Source organism: Oncorhynchus keta, chromosome 33 (genome assembly GCF_023373465.1).
Source record: "Oncorhynchus keta strain PuntledgeMale-10-30-2019 chromosome 33, Oket_V2, whole genome shotgun sequence".
NCBI classification, from domain to species: Eukaryota; Metazoa; Chordata; class Actinopteri; order Salmoniformes; family Salmonidae; genus Oncorhynchus; species Oncorhynchus keta.
In genome coordinates this window covers 2356772-2379148 of record NC_068453.1, presented here as the reverse complement: position 1 = coordinate 2379148, position 22377 = coordinate 2356772, and the positions used below count along the sequence as shown (strand labels likewise).

The 22377-nt window shown below is 43.7% G+C and overlaps 1 protein-coding gene across 1 annotated transcript in view; it reads right to left on the bottom strand.

Moving 5' to 3' along the window:
• Positions 1-22377, bottom strand: part of LOC118366037 (beta-1,3-glucosyltransferase-like) — a 111393-nt gene that overhangs the window by 51145 nt on the left and 37871 nt on the right. Inside the window, exon 3 of the mRNA XM_035748356.2 lies at positions 10000-10039. Coding sequence (XP_035604249.1) covers positions 10000-10039 — 40 coding nt within the window. The remainder of the gene's footprint in view (positions 1-9999; positions 10040-22377) is intronic.

Below are 22377 nucleotides of genomic sequence, written 5' to 3'. Positions count from 1 at the left end.
AAGGATAAATCCTAGTACAGTCTCCCCTTCTAACCTAATCTCCATCAGACCTTGTCCTCGCGTCCTATCCCTTTAGTCGCAAATGCTTTTCCACGTTCTTCTTCTAATGCCCCGACAGCCACAGCAGGCAGGCCCAGGGGAAGTGAGTGATCGATACATTTATTGAATTACGGCTGATTTGTTGATTTGAAATGGCGGCTCCCATGCCAAAGACATCGCAAAGCACAGAGAGATGCCTCTCAATGACAAACGGAAGTGGATTTTGCCGCTCTGTTCTGTGATGCATTTTGGCTGAGAGGGTTGTGCAGTGATGCTTAAGGGGAGAGAAGGTGGCTAGGGAGATAGCGGTGTCCCTTGGCACTGGTCATGCCGTCACATGGACAATCACGGACAGAAACACAAATGCTTGCACGGACGCACGCAAGCGGACGACGGGCAGGCACACACACACACACACACACACACACACACACACACACACACACACACACACACACACACACACACACACACACACACACACACACACACACACACACACACACACACACACACACACACACACACACACACACACACACACACACACACAGTTATTAACCTCACACCATCAACAGATTATTTATTTTACCAGGTCTTTGTCTGATCACAGAGCTGGCAAGCATATGAGTCTGCCGTTTGTTTATCTCTTCTTCCTCTCACTCTGTATCCATGGGGCAGGCAGTCCATCGATAAAATGACAGTATCTGCCCTCAGATATATTGCCTGGAATGAGACGTGAGAGAGCTCTCCATTCTTATACTATTTCTCATCACATGGAGCCAGCCTTCCTACACTATCATCTCTGCTCAATGGCAAAAACACACTCACCCTCTCTCCTCACCGAAGGCACTGGAGTGTGTCGGAGTTGATATTCGTGTGAGTGAGAGAGAAATAGAAAGAGATAGAAAGAAGAAGACAGAAAGCAAACCCAAGTGTGTTTGTGGTGATGATCAGTGGACTTTACACAAGATCAGATAATGCGGAGGGACAGGATGGCAGGGGGTGAGGGGACAGGGGAGCATAAGGGTAGAGAGGGAGGGTGGCAGAAGGTACGGGGGAAGAGAAGTGCGTTCCCCCCTGGGATATCCTGCAGCGCCTATCATCCCCATCAGTGTCACGGAGCAGAGAAGGTGTGAGATCCACTACAGCTCACTGGCATTTAACCCTTTCACACAGCTCAGGGCCCCCCCACCACTGTTAAACACACACACAGCAGCACACCTGGGGGAAAAAGAAAAAAGGGATGAAATAGTATGGCTAACTGTGTTACAGCTATAGCGGTTTGGCCTGCCAGAAAATTGTGACTGCAAAAAGCATAGACAATACAGAGAACGGGAAAGATCTAGGTAGGTCAATCGTGCGATTTCAATTACAGCGATTTCTTTGACAAATGAAAATCGGCTTCTGTTGAGAAAGACTGAGATCTACCGCCACCGGTGAGGCCATTAGCGTGTTGTGAACAAAGATTGTGCCATTACAGATGCAGAGCTGTCTATTGTAGCAATCAGTGCAGAGAGATGTCAATAGCTCATTTCCATAAGCGGCGGGACCAGCGTCCTCACCGCCGATGCTGATTGGGTCTGTGTAGGAAGCTTCCACGCTCCGATGGCTCGCATCATTGGGCTCCCCCAGACAAGACACTTTGGAATGATCCTGCTCCGGAATTATCCATCTCTCCATAAAAACTAACTTCATGTTTCTCTCTCTCTTTTGCTAGGGATCCAATTGGGAGCTCCTAGGAGATGGGGCACACAGGAGAGCATTGAGCTGCTCAAGCGTGTCCATTATGCCAGATAGCAGCACCACAATCAAGGTACACATTCAATATGGCCATCTTTCAGGCCCAGTGAGGGTTCGATTCAGTCGGATGGAGAGAATTTATATTCTACCGAGGGGCGTTTTGGCAGGCCACCAGCCCATGTGTCATATAGCAAGTGCAAACGATTTCCTCTCATACTGAGTTTTAATTGCCTGGTGCAGGGATCAATAGAAGCGCAGTGTGTTTAACTTTCAGCTTACAGCGGGAAAGGTCAGTGTCATAAATATCTCTCCGTGATTTGGAGAGGGGGAGATGGGGAGCTAGGGGACAGAGAGAAATAGAGAATGACCTTATTGCCACTCTCAGAAAGAGAGCAGGCCAGACTCAACACCTGAAGTTCGGAGAGGGGTATGTACGCCTACTTTAATCACACTCATTATAAATGCTGCAGTCCAGGTCTCCGTGGAAAACTCAGCAAATGAGTGTTGAAGGCAGCCTTAAACCCCCTACTTTGCATGAATAATTAAGGACCCAGAGGCTATTTAGTTTTAACAGATTCCAAATCCTCACTCCAATCATCTGCTTTTAAACCTCAACGCCTTTTAAGAGTACTGTGGATGAAGTCAACGTCATCATCACCACTTAGTACCGACACAGCGTGCTTCTGCATTTTTTTTAGAGAGTGAGTGAGTGAGTGAGTGAGTGAGTGAGTGAGTGAGTGAGTGAGTGAGTGAGTGAGAGAAACTAGTGTGGGATATTGTTTTTAATATTTTGTGTTTGGTGGGAGTAAATCGGTGCTGTCTTGATCACAGAAATAAAGAGCATGTCAGATGAGTTCAGGAGAAAAACGGAAGGCAAACCGAGTTGGAAGACAAGAGGCGAGATTTGCTTTGTATGATTTTTTCTCTCCAGAGGCACACACACAGCCGAGCACTTTTGACAAGACATCCCACAGTGGTCCTGATGTTTAGTGTGTTGAAACATGTTAGACTATCATAAGCTGCTACATATTTTAGAGGATAGCTTTTGGCTACAGTATGGTTTCTGTCAGCAACTTGTGAGCAGGCCTCCTAGGAGGACACAATGGAGGAGATCTCTAATCATGGGCTGGCTCCCTGCCAATACAGTCACATGTACAGTGGGGCAAAAAAGTATTTAGTCAGCCACCAATTGTGTAAGTTCTCCCACTTAAAAAGATGAGAGAGGCCTGTCATTTTCATCATAGGTACACTTCAACTATGACAGACAAAATTAGAAAAAGAAATCCAGAAAATCACATTGTAGGATTTTTAATGAATTTATTTGCAAATTATGGTGGAAAATAAGTATTTGGTCACCTACAAACAAGCAAAATGTCTGGCTCTCACAGACCTGTAACTTATTCTTTAAGAGGCTCCTCTGTCCTCCACTCGTTACCTGTATTAATGGCACCTGTTTGAACTTGTTATCAGTATAAAAGACACCTGTCCACAACCTCAAAAAGTCACACTCCAAACTCCACTATGGCCAAGACCAAAGAGCTGTCAAAGGACACCAGAAACTAAATTGTAGACCTGCACCAGGCTGGGAAGACTGAATCTGCAATTGGTAAGCAGCTTGGTTTGAAGAAATCAACTGTTGGGGAGCAATTATTAGGAAATGAAAGACATACAAGACCACTGATAATCTCCCTCGATCTGGGGCTCCATGGGGTAAAAATGATCACAAGAACGGTGAGCAAAAATCCCAGAAACACACAGGGGGACCTAGTGAATTACCTGCAGGGAGCTGGGACCAAAGTAACAAAGCCTACCATCAGTAACACACTACGCCGCCAGGGACTCAAATCCTGCAGTGCCATACGTGTCCCCCTGCTTAAGCCGGTACATGTCCAGGCCCATCTGAAGTTTGCTAGAGAGCATTTGGATGATCCAGAAGAAGATTGGGAGAATGTCATATGGTCAGATGAAATCAAAATATAACTTGGTAAAAACTCAACTCGTTGTGTTTGGAGGACAAAGAATGCTGAGTTGCATCCAAATAACACCATACCTACTGTGAAGCATGGGGGTGGAAACATCATGCTTTGGGGCTGTTTTTATGCAAAGGGACCAGAACGACTGATCCGTGTAAAGGAAAGAATGAATGGGGCCATATATCGTGAGATTTTGAGTGAAAACCTCACTTCAAGGGCATTGAAGGTGAAACATGGCTGGGTCTTTCAGCATGACAATGATCCCAAACACACCAACCAGGCAACAAAGGAGTGGCTTCGTAAGAAGCATTTCAAGGTCCTGGAGTGGCCTAGCCAGTCTCCAGATCGCAACCCCATAGAAAATCTTTGAAAGTCCCAAAACATCACTGCTCTTCATCAAGTAGGTTGAAGGATTCGGACCAGAGACATTTTGGGTACTGGCCCTACGCTCCGCTAGGCTACAAGGTGTGTTGAAAGACACTCTAATGAAGGTATTTCCTATCTGTAATGAATCCCGGTAGAAGGAACATGAAAAAGACGAGTGCTCGTTTTGTACATGTAACATCTGTAAATCTCACACACTAGAGGACAAATGTGACTAAAATACATCCAATGGCTGACATGAACAGAATAATGGGATGACAACGTGGTGCTAGAGTTCAAAGGAGCTTCCATATTGATTGTGGATGATTTTCATCCCAAACCATCTGTTGAGTGGAACTGGGCAGGGACAACAGTTCACTGCATTGATTTTCAACGGACGAGGAGGCAGATGCAACTAGGAGAGGAGGGTGGCGGGTTTTGGAAGAAAGTGTACAGTACAGGCTGTAGATGCCCGTATATCACATATTCTGTACACTCATTAAGGTCTGCCCCTCGGTGCACACTCAGCATCAGATGCTCCTTCTGAAGAACTCAGAACTGTTGCAGCCACACAATGTCTTCTTGATCTCTGTCCAATGTTTGCCAATTGGATACCCATACATGCTCAAAAGTAAATAGGCCAGTGAGTTCAGAGAGTCCTAGCCTGATGCACATGCTTTCATTTAACAGTTTTTCGAATTCCAACCCCGCAAACAATATCCTGCGCTTTCAGACTAGCTTAGCCTCCCTGGTGTGACAGAGCAAATTACAAATGGCAGTGCCAGATAGCTCGGTTTGTTCAGATAACAGTGTCTGTGTGCGTTTCCATTCGGCTAAGGTGCCAAATGAGGGCATTATAAACTTGTTTTCGTCTGCTTTTGTTTCCGCCTTGACCCAGTTTGATTGAGCAAGCCAGCAGAGGTCTCGAGTTTCCCCTCCAAAACTCCTTGGCGGCTTCCTGGAGCCCTCCCCTCGATCTGAGTACTCTGCTATTGTATTAGAGCTCTCAAGCATGAAAGGCAAACATCAGATCCCTCCATTCGCTCTACTTATGAAATGTCTGCTGCCATCAAATTAAGAAGAGGAGAACTCCATTGAATAGTGAACAAGTGCAAAGCTGTATTGGGTTCATTTAACTTCCCAGGGTTAACTTTCCGCGCCACGATATCCTTATTTAATAAGACAGGAATTCCTTTAACATCAAACAGATATCATTACGACCATTCACAAGATTTCTCCTCTATACTGTATGGGAGGGGATTTAATATCTACCAGACAACAGGATGTCTCTCAAAAATCCCTTGTTTAACAATGACGGGGAATAAGGAAGCATAGTAGTACAGAACAAGGCCTTCTCTTGCTCGTCTAAAATGTAAACATTGAGACTGTTGTGATATGTCAGTGTAAAGCCTCAGTGATTTGTTAATTCCAGTACATCTCATGCTGGATTACCCTCATTAGCACAGATGCAGCTGAATATAAAACACATATCGCACTACAAATTGTGACCTACATGAATTAATATTGGCCAATACCATACAGCTCTCTCTGAAGGACTGTGTTTAAAATCAAAACACTCGCACGGAACAGGTGCTGGCGTTGGTATTCATTGATGTGACAGATCAATGACTTTAGACAATAGTACATTGAATCATTAAGCACGGTTAAATGCACAAAATAATGTGATTGTGGATAGTCAGAATAATAGTTTGTTCAAAACATTTACATGCTTTGCAAGAAGAACGATTTCCCTCATAAGCCTGTTTACATCGAGACATCTGAAATCAGGCTACCTGATGGGACTTTTGATAAATGCAGAAAATTGCTGATCAAAGTAAATGTTCTACTACAGTTTTACCATGTTACTTTGGCCAAGTGTTTTTTGTATGCAAAAACAATTTCTAAGAGGCATACTTTCAGTTTTTCCAAACTCACTCGCACATACATTGGGAAAGTATTCAGACCCCTTGTCACGGTTCCCTCTGGTACTTTCCATGCACCAGTTTCAGAGGTCTACGTCACCGGCCTCTAGGAACTGAACTGTGTCAATACACACACATGGTCCCCATTTCTTCACTGATTTATATTTGTATAAATGTGCCCTTTGGTTCACCATTGGGTTGTTGATTATGTCTCTGTTGGTCGTGTGAGTACCTGTGCCTTGTTGTTTCGGCTTTCGTGCCGCTTCTGTTGAGCAGATGATTGTGGGTCTCGTCCCGTGTTGTATCACTGTGCATTTGCGTTTTCGGGTATTGTCCCGTGTATTTATTCAAGGTACTCCTCGCTCTTTTGTTTGGGTTTCAACCCTGTGTTTTGTATAGTGTTTGTTTGGTCTTCGTCCCCGTGCCTTTACATGGCACGCTAAAATTTGGGTAATTTTTTTATTTAAACTATTACACATTCCTGCTCCTGTCTCCCGATCCATTATACCAACGTGACACCCCTAGACTTTTTCTACATTTTGTTACGTTACAACCATATTCCAAAATGGATTAATTCGTTTATTTCCCGCATAAATCTACACACAATACCGCATAATGACTAAGAAAAAAACAGGTTAATTTATTCAAACTGAACAACTGAAAGTTTACATAGAGTACCAGTCAAATGTTTGGACACAGCTACTCATTCAAGGGTTTTTCTTTATTTTTACTATTCTCTACATTGTCGAATAATAGTGAAGACATCAAAACTATGAAATATCATATATGGAATCATGTAGTAAACGAAAAAGTGTAAACAAATAAAAAAATATATTTGAGATTCTTCATAGTAGCCACCCTTGGCATTCTCTCAACCAGCTTCATGAGGTAGTCACCTGGAATGCATTTAAATTAACAGGGGTGCCTTGTTAAAAGTTACATTTGTGGAATTTCTTTCCTTCTTCATGTGTTTGAGCCAATCAGTTGTGTTGTGACAAGGTAGGGGGGTATACAGAAGATTTGGTAAAAGACTAAATCCATATTATGTTATGTACAGTTTAAATAAGCAAAGATAATTGACAGTCCATCATTACTTTAAGACATGAAGGTCAGTCAGAGCAGAACATTAAGAACTTTTAAAGTTTCTTCAAGTGCAGTCGCAAAAACCATCAAGCACTACGATGAAACTGGCTCTCATGAGGACCGCCACACAAAAGGAAGACACAGAGTTACCTCTGCTAAGTTCATTAGAGTTAAAACCTCTCTTGGATATTCAGGATGGTAGCGTCCCACCTCAACAGACAGTGAAACTGCAGGGCGCCAAATTCAAAACAACAGAAATCTCATAATTAAAATTCCTCAAGCATACAAGTATTTTGGCACCATTTTAAAGATAAACTTCTCGTTAATCCAGCCACAGTGTCTGATTTCAAAAAGGCTTTCTGGTGAAAGCACACCAAAAGATTATGTTAGGTAAGCACCTAGTCACAGATAAACACAGCCATTTTTCCAGCCAAAGAGAAGAGTCAAAAAACAGAAAGAGATAAAAATGAATCACTAACCTTTGATGATCTGCATCAGATGACACTCATAGGACTTCATGTTACACAATACATTAATGTTTTGTTCGATAAAGTTCATATTTATATCCAAACATTTGAGTTTACTTTGGCGTGTTATGTTCAGTAGTTCCAAAACATCCGGTGATTTTGCAGAGATCTACAACAATTTACAGAAATACTCATCATAAATATTGATGAAAATACAAGTGTTATATATGGAACATTAGATAAACTTCTCCTTAATGCAACCTCTGTCAGATTTTTTAAAAAATTCCAGAAAAAGCACACCATGCAATAATCTGAGTACAGCACTCAGACAACAAAACAGCCAAACAGATATCCGCCATGTTGTGCAGTCAACAGAAGTCAGAAATAGCATTGTAAATATTCACTTACCTTTGATGATCTTCATCAGAATGCACTCCCAGGAATCCCAGTTCCACAATAAATGTTTGATTTGTTCGATAAAGTCCCTCATTTGTCCAAATACCTCCTTTTTGTTTGCGCGTTTAGTACACAATCCAAAATCACGACGCGCAGGCAAGTCCATGCGAAATTTCAGATGAAAAGTTATATTACAGTTCGTAGAAACATGTCAAATGAAGTATAGAATCAATCTTCAAGGATGTTTTTAACATAAATTTTCTTCTTAATGTTCCAACCGGAGAATTCCTTTGTCTGTAGAATTGCAATGGAACGCAAGCTAACTATCACGTGAACGCGTGTGGTCAGCTAATGGCACTGCCAGACCTCTCACTCAATCCCCTCTCATTCACCCACACTTCACAGTAGAAGCATCAAACAAGGTTCTAAAGACTGTTGACATCTAGTGGAAGCCTTAGGAAGTGCAATATGACCCCATAGACACAGTTTTCGATAGGGAATGAGTTGAAAAACCTACAAACCTCAGATGTCAACCTTCCTGGTTGGATTTTTTCTCAGGTTTTGCCTGCCATATGAGTTCTGTTCACTCACAGACATCATTCAAACAGTTTTAGAAACTTCAGAGTGTTTTCTATCCAAATATACTAATAATATGCATATATTAGCAACTGGGCCTGAGTAGCAGGCAGTTTACTCTGGGCACCTTATTCATCCAAGCTACTCAATACTGCCCCCCAGTCCCAAAGAAGATAACTGCACCTGAGATTTAAGCCCAAATAAATGCTTCACAGAGTTAAAATAACAGACACATCTCAACATCAACTGTTCAGACAAGACTGCGTGAATCAGGCCCTCATTGTTGAATTGCTGCAGGACTACCTAGCCTGATGTCACTGATGCTCTCCCCAGTCCACCTGGTCGTGCTGCTGCTCCAGTTTCAACTCTTCTGACTATGGAATAGGCCACTGTATTCTCGTAGACTTTCAATGCTGCAGACAATTTGATACCTTTCCCCAGATATGTACCATCGACACAATCCTGTCTCGGGTGCTCTACGGAAAATTCCTTCGATCTCATGGCTTGTTTTTTGCTCTGACATGCACTGTCAACTGTGGGACCTTATATAGACAGGTGTGTGCCTTTCCAAATCATGTCCAATCAAGTTGTAGAAACATCTCAAGGATGATCAATGGTAACAAGAGGCACCTGAGCTTGATTTCGAGTCTCAGCAAAGGGTCTGTATACTTATGTAAATAATGTAATTGACCAAATTATACAAACCTGTTTTTCTTTGTCATTACGGGGTGTGTAGATTTATGAGAATTATTCTAAAATGTAACCCATTTTAGAATAAGGCTGTAACGTAACAAAATGTGGAAAAAGTGAATAGGTCTGAATACTTTCCGAATGCACTGTAAGAGGGAGGCTTGCGCTACCGGTGCTGCAGGTCAAAGACACAGCAGGAACGTCGATTAAGCTGTTTACATGTTCTAATCATTCGAAAGACTGCTCAGACAACCTTTGATTTTGACCTTACGCCGATTAAGACAAGCAGAGTAAGGTGTTAACATTAACATGTTCATACCCGGCCTACTGCCATAATCTGTTTAGTATTAAATTATTTTTTTTCCCATGTGAAAGTACTCATTAAACGTGCAGTATGTACATTTAGCAAAGAAAGAGTTCAGGCCTTTCTGCAAATACGTTTGTTTTATTGAATCGTCATGGTCACAGAAAGCAATGTCTGTTCTGTGACATATTTATAAGATCCTGATTCAGGAAGAGTGCAGTTCCTTTGTTTCGATTTTATTTTGTACATTGTCGTATAACAACAAGTAAGAGGGTATTGTACAGTGCAATCATACGGTCTGCAATATTGGTTGAATCAAGTGAGACATTTTAGAAGATTAGATGAGCAAACAGCTGAATAAATCCCTACTTTCTGGACCTTTAAAAGTGGTTCTTTCTATTGAACCATTTCTGGATGCATGGAGAATAATCAATGAGACTCACCTAGCTGGCTGTCATAGAGGACTTCCTCTGAATCCTGGTTCTGAGAAGAGACAGAGAGACAGAGAGAGAGAGAGAGAGCGAGACTTATTAGAAGGCTTAGTGGCAGGGTTTACTTTTCATTTGAATGTAACAAAACAAACCAGCAGCTCCAAACAATTCATTTCATGTGACAGTCCCACCGTCCCAGTATTAACACTCCCCTAATTTCACTGCATTGTGTCAAAGAACTGTAACAACTACTGGAGAAGGAATAGGTCTATTTAGCAGTCTCAGGGGAGGATTCAGCATAACAGAATGTAAACACACCGGGCCATAGCCGCAGGAAGTCATTTGAGGGTGGGGGTGCTGCATTGCCGCCGACGGGGGTGCGATGCAGAACAAAAAAAAAACATTGCCCACACTGAAGATGTCTACATGGTCCGCTAGTACAGATCTAGTAAAGGCCCACTGTACTACTTTTGTAGTTGAGTTTGATAATTATCTGTACAAAACACTTAATCTGTTAACACTTGTGGAATATAAAAATACTTGCTGTATACAGTATATGTTCTCCAGTTTCTTGAAATACTTTGAAAATGCAACTTATTGCTATGTGAAAACTGAAACGGTCTATTGATAATTTTTACACTTTAGTAGACGCTCTCATCCAGAACAATTTACAGTTGTGAATGCATACATTTTCATATTGGTCCACCGTGAGAACCAAACCCACAAGCCTAAGCGTTGCAAGTGCCATGCTCTACCAACTGAGCCAGATCATCACAAACCATTTGATGTCTCAATGTACTTAATTACTGTGATGAAAAGGCTACAGGTACAAACCTAGATGACCAGCCTATGTACAACACAGTGCATTCATAAAGTATTCAGACCACTTGACTTTTTCCACATTTTGTTAAGTTACACCTTTATTCTACAATTGATTAAATTGTTCAACACAATCTCCACACAATAACCTATATTGGCAAAGAAAAAACAAGCTTTTAAACATTTTTGAACATATATTCAACAAAAAAAACTGAAATATGACAATTACATACAGTACAGTAAGTATTCAGTTTTGTTAAAGCACCTTTGGCAGAGATTACAGCCTCGAGTCTTCTTGGCTATGATGCTACAGGCTTGGCACACCTGTATTTTGGATAGTTTCTCCCATTCTTCTCTACAGATCCTCTCAAGCTCTGTCAGGTTGGGTGGGAAGCGATGCTGCACAGCTATTTTCAGGTCTCTCCAGAGATGTTCGATGGGGTTCAAGTCCAGGCTCTGGCTAGGTCACTCAAGGACATTCAGAGACTTGTCTCGAAGCCTCTCCTGCGTTGTCTTGGCTGTGTGCTTAGGGTCATTGTCCTGTTGGAAGGTGAACCTTTGCCCCAGTCTGAGTGCTCTGGAGCAGGTTTTCATCAAGGATCTCTCAGTACTTTGCTCCGTTCATCTTTCCCTTGATCCTGACTAGTCTCCCACAGCAATATGCTGCCACTACCCTTCCACAACTTGTATTTTTCCCCCTTCTGATGACCAGGTGGCGAATCGCATCTCTGCATGTCTGGCAGACATATCAGTGTGGATGACGGATCACCACCTCAAGCTGAACGTCGGCAAGACGGAGCTGCTCTTCCTCCCGGGGAAGGACTGCCCGTTCCATGATCTCGCCATCACGGTTGACAACTCCATTGTGTCCTCCTCCCAGAGCGCTAAGAACCTTGGCGTGATCCTGGATAACACCCTGTCGTTCTCAACTACCATCAAGGCGGTGGCCCGTTCCTGTAGGTTCATGCTCTACAACATCCGCAGAGTATGACCCTGCCTCACACAGGAAGCGGCGCAGGTCCTAATCCAGGCACTTGTCATCTCCCGTCTGGATTACTGCAACTCGCTGTTGGCTGGGCTCCCTGCCTGTGCCATTAAACCCCTACAACTCATCCAGAACGCCGCAGCCCGTCTGGTGTTCAACCTTCCCAAGTTCTCTCACGTCACCCCGCTCCTCCGCTCTCTCCACTGGCTTCCAGTTGAAGCTCGCATCCGCTACAAGACCATGGTGCTTGCCTACGGAGCTGTGAGGGGAACGGCACCTCAGTACCTCCAGGCTCTGATCAGGCCCTACACCCAAACAAGGGCACTGCGTTCATCCATCTCTGGCCTGCTCGCCTCCCTACCACTGAGGAAGTACAGTTCCCGCTCAGCCCAGTCAAAACTGTTCGCTGCTCTGGCCCCCCAATGGTGGAACAAACTCCCTCACGACGCCAGGACAGCGGAGTCAATCACCACCTTCCGGAGACACCTGAAACCCCACCTCTTTAAGGAATACCTAGGATAGGATAAAGTAATCCTTCTCACCCCCCTTAAAAGATTTAGATGCACTATTGTAAAGTGGCTGTTCCACTGGATGTCATAAGGTGAATGCACCAATTTGTAAGTCGCTCTGGATAAGAGCGTCTGCTAAATGACTTAAATGTAATGTAAATGTATAACCTAAAGTTTGTTACTCATGTACTGTTGTTTAGCGATGCTACAGTAAATGTAGAAACCTCTGGGTTATTGGGAGGAATAATGGCCGATTCGCCATGTCATTAGTAGTTCCTAATTGTGTGGGTTTTTTAGTGCCTGTAGCATCCAGGGCTCCTTTGCTCCAAACACTTGGCTCAATTAAGACAGTCAGAGAGCAGTTCCTCCATCGTGGCTGTCAAGTGCCTGTAGCTGTCTGCAACAGACCATGGAGGAATGAGGAAATCAATCACAGCATTGAAGAGATGTCTTTTCACCTCCCATCTTTCAGAAGAAGACAGATCTCAGTCTTTGGGGAGGAAGGAAGACTGTATAGCCTACAGTTCTGGCAAGTCTCAGGAACTCTGCAGCAAGAGCACAGCGGTATTAATAGATAATGAGGAGGGGAGATAGAAATATATTTTTTGATTTATGATTACCTCTAGACTAACAATTACTCCACTCCTGGGCTCGGCAGGCCCCTTTGGAAAGCAGCACAATTTAAACAAGTCGTAAATTCACAGTGAGGCGGATGTGGCACTTTTTTTGGCATCACCGGGGAGACAAGCGGAGGGGTGGAGACAGTGAATGGAGCCATCGGAGGACATCCATCTATTAACCTCCCTCAGGAGATGACCACTTGCAACCATTAGAACAACACCGACCAGCGATGGTCATTTAGCTCATAGAAAGAGATGTCCTCCCCCTGCCTGACACCGGTCACAACAGCACCTCTCTCTTAGTCATCTGTCACTCGCTTCTCCCTATTCCCTTCCTTCCAATATTCACCAAACTTTAATGGGAGTTTCTGACAAGTACTGTATCTGGTAGAGACATTTGAATAACAGGAGGCTAAGATTGAAGACGAGCGGGAGGGAGCGAGAGAATTACAAATCTTCTATGATGCTTGTTCACTTGCATGTACCTTTTGTTGTCAGATTTGGGTGTAATCAGAGTGAAAGGCATACTTATGCATCGGAACACAAGACAACATCCAGAGCTAATTTAATTCAATGCCATTGGTGGATAAAAAGACATTGGCTTATTTGGGCTCAGTAGCTTAAGTCAGTCAGGCCCATGGGTTTCTCAATCCTCACATTGCATTCCTCTGTAGTCGGTCTCTGAGGAGAGGCGCTGCCATCCTCAGGCTGCATTATATGAGATGATTTGCCTATATATTTCTTCTATATTAAAATACTGGAGGCATCTGTATCTACAAAAAGTGATTAACCATTGTGAATATCCCAGTGAAAAAAAACAAATCGCACGGGTCACTGGCATTTGCTTCATTTTCAGCAATGAACTAACCAGCACTGAATCTAATAAGACATGGGGGGTATTCCAGAATGCAGGATTATTAAGTTAATCAGCTAACTTCGATAAGCAGGCACATACCTCTTGATTTTTCAAGTTGATAAAGCTAAATTTGTACATTGGTTGTTGTTGTCAAGTCAAGTATACCTTGTCAATTTTAAGTTATTTAATTCTTAGGGCTATGCCCCTTTTCTCTCCATTTCCTGCCTGACTGACGTGCCCAAAGTAAACTGCCTGTAGCTCAGGCCCTGAAGCCAGGATATACATATAATTGATACCATTGGAAAGAATTGTTTGAAGTTCGTAGAAATGTTAAAATAGTGTAGTAGAATATAACACAATAGATATGGTAGGATAAAATCCAAAGAAAAACCAACTATTTTTTTTGTTGAGAGAGACCATCCTCTCGGAAATGCAAGAGAAAGGTAATATTGAAGATTAGCTCCCTGGATGCAATTCCAATTGCTTCCACAGGGTGTCAGCAGTCTATGTTCAAGGTTTCAGGCTTGTAACTTCAAAAACTAATAATACATAACAGTTTTAGTAGGACACAGTCTTAAATCTGTGTTTGAGGCGCCATGAAGAAATTACACACCTGCTAAAATCAGTTTCCTATTGAACATAGGAAACAGTAATATTTCCGAAATAAATATTATAGTTTGATTACATTTTAGGGTATCTGAGGAGTAAATAAAAACATATTTTGACTTGTTGAAACAAAGTTTTGGGGTATATTTTCAGATTCCTTTCTCTACAAGTTGAACGAGTGGATTACTCAAATCGTTGGCGCCAACTAAACATACTTTTTGGGATATAAAGAAGGACTTTAACAAAACGACACTATGGTATAGCTGGGACCCTTTGGATGACAAATCAGAGGAAGATTTTCAAAAAGGAAGTGAATATTTCATCTTTATATGTGAATGTATGAAACCTGTGCCGGTGGTAAAATATTTTGATGTGGGGCGCCGTCCTCAAACAATCGCATGGCATGTTTTCGCTGTAATAGCTACTGTAAATTGGACAGTGCAGTTAGAATAACAACAATTTAAGATTTCAGACGATATAAGACACATATGTACGTAAATGTTTAAGATCCATAATATTTATGATTATTTATTTGAATTGTGCGCCCTCCAGTGTAAGCGGAAGTTGTCCCGCTAGTGGGACACCGATCCTTATTGAAGCAATTCTGGACAGTCAGCTGGCCAACTCATTGATCCAGCTTTCTGCCCCATGAAGATGGTAAATATATAGTGCCTTCAGAAAGTATTGACACCCCTTGACTTTTTCCACATTTTTTTGTGTTACAAAGCGGGATTAAAATGTATTAAATGTTTAATTAATTAAACGATAGACAGAAAAAAAACGCTAATGTGAAAGTTATATAACATTTGTAAAAAATATATATATATAATAATAAACACTAATATCTTGATTAGATAAGTATTCAACCCCCTGAGTCAATACATGTTAGAATGTTAGAAGAGCTTTGCACACCTGGATTGCAAATTGTTCTTTTTAAAAAGTATTCAAGCTCTGTCAAGTTGGTTGTTGATCATTGTTAGACAGCCATTTGCAAGTCTTGCCATAGATTTTCAAAACGATTTAAGCTAAAACTGTAATTAGGCCACTCAGACATTCAATGTTGTCTTGGAATGATACTCCAGTGTAGATTTGGCCTTGTGTTTTAAGTTATTGTCCTGCTGAAAGGTGATTTTAAATCCACTAAGTTGACTGTGCCTTTAAACAGCTTGGAATATTCCAGAAAATTGGGTCAAAATTAGGTCATGGCTTTAGATGCTTCTGACCTCCAACTTCCGGCGCCGACAGAGATGGCCGCTTTGCCTTCCTAGGAAACTATGCAGTGTTTTTTTTTTTTACGTGTTATTTCTTACATTAGTACCCCAGGTAATCTTAGGTTTCATTACATACAGTCGAGAAGAACTACTGAATATAAGATCAGCGTCAACTCACCATCAATACGACCAAGAATATGTTTTTCGCGACGCAGATCCTGTGTTCTGCCTTTCAAACAGGACAACGGAATGGATCCCATGCAGCGACCCAAAAAAATGACTCCGAAAAAGAGGGAAACGAGGCGGTCTTCTGGTCAGACTCCGGAGACGGTCACATCGTGCACCACTCCCTAGCATTCTTCTTGCCAATGTCCAGTCTCTTGACAACAAGGTTGATGAAATCCGAGCAAGGGTAGCATTCCAGAGGGACATCAGAGACTGTAACGTTCTTTGCTTCACGGAAACATGGCTCACTGGAGAGACGCTATCCGAGGCGGTGCAGCCAGCGGGTTTCTCCACGCATCGCGCCGACAGAAACAAACATCTTTCTGGTAAGAAGAGGGGCGGGGGCGTATGCCTTATGGCTAACGAGACATGGTGTGATGAAAGAAACATACAGGAACTCAAATCCTTCTGTTCACCTGATTTAGAATTCCTCACAATCAAATGTAGACCGCATTATCTACAAAGAGAATTCTCTTCGATTATAATCACAGCCGTATATATCCCCCCCCAAGCAGACACATCGATGGCTCTGAACAAACTTTATTTGACTCTTTGCAAACTGGAATCCATTTATCCGGAGGCTGCATTCATTGTAGCTGGGGATTTTAACAAGGCTAATCTGAAAACAAGACTCCCTAAATATTATCAGCATATCGATTGCGCAACCAGGGGTGGAAACCTTGGATCATTGTTACTCTAACTTCCGCGACGTATATAAGGCCCTGCCCCGCCCCCCTTTCGGAAAAGCTGACCACGACTCCATTTTGTTGATCCCTGCCTACAGACAGAAACTAAAACAAGAGGCTCCCACGCTGAGGTCTGTCCAACGCTGGTCCGACCAAGCTGACTCCACACTCCAAGACTGCTTCCATCACGTGGACTGGGATATGTTTCGTATTGCGTCAGATAACAATATTGACGAATACGCTGATTCGGTGTGCGAGTTCATTAGAACGTGCGTTGAAGATGTCGTTCCCATAGCAACGATAAAAACATTCCCTAACCAGAAACCGTGGATTGACGGCAGCATTCGCGTGAAACTGAAAGCGCGAACAACTGCTTTTAATCAGGGCAAGGTGACTGGTAACATGACCGAATACAAACAGTGCAGCTATTCCCTCCGCAAGGCTATCAAACAAGCTAAGCGTCATTACAGAGACAAAGTAGAATCTCAATTCAACGGCTCAGACACAAGAGGCATGTGGCAGGGTCTACAGTAAATCACGGACTACAATAAGATATCCAGCCCAGTCACGGAACAGGATGTCTTGCTCCCAGGCAGACTAAATAACCTTTTTGCCCGCTTTGAGGACAATACAGTGCCACTGACACGGCCTGCAACGAAAACATGCGGACTCTCTTTCACTGCAGCCGAGGTGAGTAAGACATTTAAACGTGTTAAACCTCACAAGGCTGCAGGCCCAGACGGCATCCCCAGCCGCGCCCTCAGAGCATGCGCAGACCAGCTGGCCGGTGTGTTTACGGACATATTCAATCAATCCCTATACCAGTCTGCTGTTCCCACATGCTTCAAGAGGGCCACCCTTGTTCCTGTTTCCAAGAAAGTTAAGGTAACTGAGCTAAACGACTACCGCCCCGTAGCACTCACTTTCGTAATCATGAAGTGCTTTGAGAGACTAGTCAAGGACCATATCACCTCCACCCTACCTGACACCCGAGACCCACTCCAATTTGCTTACCGCCCAAATAGGTCCACAGACGATGCAATCTCAACCACACTGCCCTAACCGATCTGGACAAGAGGAATACCTATGTGAGAATGCTGTTCATCGACTACAGCTCGGCATTCAACACCATAGTACCCTCCAAGCTCGTCATCAAGCTCAAGACCCTGGGTCTCGACCCCGCCCTGTGCAACTGGGTCCTGGACTTCCTGACGGGCCGCCCCCAGGTGGTGAGGGTAGGCAACAACATCTCCTCCCCGCTGATCCTCAACACTGGGGCCCCACAAGGGTGCGTTCTGAGCCCTCTCCTGTACTCCCTTGTTCACCCACGACTGCGTGGCCACGCACGCCTCCAACTCAATCATCAAGTTTGCCGATGACACAACAGTGGTAGGCTTGATTACCAACAACGACGAGACTGCCTACAGGGAGGAGGTGAGGGCCCTCGGAGTGTGGTGTCAGGAAAATAACCTCACACTCAACGTCAACAAAACTAAGGAGATGATTGTGGACTTCAGGAAACAGCAGAGGGAACACCCCCCTATCCACATCGATGGAACAGTAGTGGAGAGGGTAGCAAGTTTTAAGTTCCTCGGCATAAACATCAGACAAACTGAATTGGTCCACTCACACAGACAGCATCGTGAAGAAGGCGCAGCAGCGCCTCTTCAACCTCAGGAGGCTGAAGAAATTCGGCTTGTCACCAAAAGCACTCACAAACATCCACAGATGGCAACTGCTTCGCCCTCAACCGTAAGGCTCTCCAAAGGGTAGTGAGGTCTGCACAACGCATCACCGGGGGCAAACTACCTGCCCTCCAGGACACCTACACCACCCGATGTCACAGGAAGGCCATAAAGATCATCAAGGACAACAACCACCCGAGCCACTGCCTGTTCACCCCGCTATCATCCAGAAGGCGAGGTCAGTACAGGTGCATCAAAGCTGGGACCGAGAGACTGAAAAACAGCTTCTATCTCAAGGCCATCAGACTGTTAAACAGCCACCACTAACATTGAGTGGCTGCTGCCAATACACTGACACAACTCCAGCCACTTTAATAATGGGAATTGATGGGAAATGATGTCAATATATCACTAGGCACTTTAAAACAATGCTACCTTATATAATGTTACTTACCCTACATTATTCATCTCATATGCATATGCATATACTGTACTCTATATCATCGACTGTATCCTTATGTAATACATGTATCACTAGCCACTTTAACTATGCCACCTTGTTTACATACTCATCTCATATGTATATACTGTACTCGATACCATCTACTGTATCTTGCCTATGCTGCTCTGTACCATCACTCATTCATATATCCTTATGTACATATTCTTTATCCCCTTACACTGTGTATAAGACAGTAGTTTTGGAATTGTTAGTTAGATTACTTGTTGGTTATTACTGCATTGTCGGAACTAGAAGCACAAGCATTTCGCTACACTCGCATTAACATCTGCTAACCATGTGTATGTGACAAATAAAATTTGATTTGATTAAGCTAATTGACATCATTTGAGTCAATTGGAGGTGTACCTGTGGATGAGAAAAAAAAACATGGGACCACACAGCTGTCATACTGCTCAGGAAGTAGACGCATTCTGTCTCCTAGAGATGAACGTACTTTGGTGCGAAAAGTGCAAATCAATCCCAGAAAAACAGCAAATGACCTTGAAGATGTTGGAAGAAACAGGTACAAAAGTATCGACCATCATTATGATTGGAGGAAAAAAGGGAAGGCTTGCAAGCCAAAGAACACCATCCCAACTGTGAAGCACAGGGGTGGCAGCATCATGTTGTGGGGGTGCTTTGCTGCAGGAGGGACTGGTGCACTTCACAAAATAGATGGCTGCATGAGGAAAGAAAATTATGTGGATTTATTGAAGCAACATCTCAAGACATCAGTCAGGAACTTAAAGCTTGGTCGCAAATGGGTATTCATAATGGACAATGACCCCAAGCATACTTATAAAGTTGTGGCAAAATGGCTTAAGGACAACAAAGTCAAGGTATTAGAGTGGCCATCACAAAGCTCTGACCTCAATCCTATAGAACATTTGTAGGCAGAACTGAAGAAGTGTGTGTGAGCAAAGAGGCCTACAAACCTGACTCAGTTACACCAGCTCTGTCAGGAGGAATGGGACAAAATTCACCCAACGTATTGTGGGAAGCTTATGGAAGGCTACCTGAAACGTTTGACCCAAGTTAAAGAATTTAAAGGCAATGCTACCAAGTGCTAATTGAGTGCATATGAACTTCTGACCCACTGGGAATGTGATGAAATAATAATAATAAGAATAATAGCTATTATTCTGGCATTTCACATTCTTAAAATAAAGTGGTGATTCTAACTGACCTGAGACAGGGAGTTGTTACTAGGATTGAATGTCAGGAATTGTGAAAAATTCGGTTTAAATCTATTTGGCTAAGGTATATGTAAATTTCCGACTTCAACTGCAGGTCCTGGATGTCAGGAAGCTTAGCCCCATACGCACTACCCTCTGTAGCGCCTTCCGGTCAGATGCCGAGCAGTTGCCATACCAAGCGTTAATGCAACCTGTCAGGATGCTCTCAATGGTGCAGCTGTAGAAGTTTTTGAGGATCTGGGGACCCATGCCAAATCTTTTCAGTCTCCTGAGGGGGGAAATGTGTTGTCGTGCCCTCTTTACAATGGTCTTGGTGTGTTTGGGCCATGATAATTTGTTGGTGATGTGGACACCAAGGAACTTGAAACTCTCGACCCGCTCCACTTCAGTCCAATCGATGTTAATGGCCTGTTCGGCCCTCCTTTTCCGATAGTCTACAATCAGCCCCTTTGTCTTGCACACATTGATCAGAGAGGTTGTTATCCTGGCACTGCTGAGCTGAGCTGTAGTTAAAGAACAGCATTCTCACATAGGTGTTCCTTTTGTCCAGATGGGAAAGGGTAGTGTGGAGTGTGATTGAGATTGTATCATCTGTGGATCTGTTGGTGCAATACGCAAATTGGAGTAGGTCTTGGGTTTCTGGCATGATGGTGTTGATGTAAGCCATGACCAGCCTTTCAAAGCACTTCATGGCTACTGACGTGAGTGCTATGGCACAGTAATCATTTAGGCAGGTTTCTTTCGCTATCTTGGGCTCAGGGACTACGGTGGTCTGTTTGAAACATATAGGTATTTCAGACTCGGCCAGAGAGAGGGTGAAAATGTCAGTGAAGATACATGCCAGTTGGTCCGCGCATTCTTTAAGTACACGTCCTGGTAATCAGTCTGGCCCCGCGGCATTGTGAATGTTGACCTGTTTAAAGGTCTTGTCTTACAGTTAATAGTGTACCATCTCATACTTTTGTCCCACTGATGACCCAGAAGGGGTCGATGGGTTTCGTATTCAGATAAGCTTTCAGAACATTCACATCTAGCCTACTAGTCAACCAGCTCACAGTTGTCTGAACACATTCCTTTGTGAAGTGCAGGTCAGTCATATTTCAGTCTCCTTTTCATATGGGAAAAATGCAACAGGAAGCCTATTGATACAGACTTTGCATAGGCTATTGGTGCCGATCACTATAACTTTGCTAGTTAAAGCCTAATGCTAGCTAGCTAACATTGAACCTGGTTGGTTAGCTCCCAGCATATTCATGCAGGGTAGTAACAACATGATTTGGCACTATGTTAATGTTTAACTAGCTAACTTTAGCTAGCTGGCTGGCTTGTTAGCTAACGTTAAGCGTTTGATCGTACACATTGTTTACCTAGCTAGGTTCATTGCGTACCTAGCTAGCTAGCTACATGTCTTAAGTTAAAGTGTACAGCACCCGTTGAATATGGCCGGTGTCGGTAAACGTAGGCTGTTTTCATGTTATCCTGAGGTAAACAAATCATCGGCCAGAGCATCAAGTCTGCACTCTGAACCCTCAGAGCGCGAAACGAGATGGGTGGGGCTAAAGCTTAAGAGGGTGTGTAGACAAAGAACAGCTAAGAAACTGTAGCAGCAGGATCACAGTACACTTGAAAAAACAAACACTAAGTCTCAAATACTCAGGACACGAACACACAGGGTAAACAATTCAAGCTTCTGTAAAGGGAAACAGGAAACACACGTCTTTAAAGGGAGAAATCATAATGAGTAATAGAACACACCTGAGTGTCATAATTGTCTCTAGGATGGTCTCTGCCGCCCTCTGGTGACAGGTGGAACTATGACAGTTTCCCTCCTTCTAGGAGCGGCTCCAGCCGTGGAGCCAGGTTGACCACCCCATAGTTGGTTGAAATCTCGAACAAGTCCTGGATCCAGGATGTCCCGGGCAGGAACCCACGCCCTCTCCTCAGGGCCGAAGCCCTCCAAGTCCAACATGTACTGCAGGGTACCTCAGGGTACCTCAGACCCGACAAGCCTCCAACAGAATCCGGACATTTAAGCAGGACGACCATGAACAAGTCGAGGGGGCGGAGAGGCAGGGGTGGGGAGAAGGGACTGGTCCTTACAAGCTTGAAACAGGAGACATGGAAGGATGGACAGACCCTTATATACCTGGGAAGCTGGATACGATTCTCCCCAATTTCGTAGTATCCAATTGGTAGTTAAAGTTGTCTCATCGCTGCAACTCCCGTACGGACTCGGGAGAGGCGAAACACAACCCAACCAAGCCGCACTGCTTGTTGACACAATGCCCACTTAACCCGGAAGCCATCCCCACCAATGTGTCGGAGGCAACACCGTGCACCTGGCGACCGTGTCAGCGCGCACTACGCCCGGTCCACCACAGGACTCGCTAGTGCGCGATGGGATAAGGACATCCCTGCTGGCCAAACCCTCTCCTAACCTGGATAATGCTGGGCCAATTTTGCACCGCCCCATGGGTCTTCCTTGTCGTG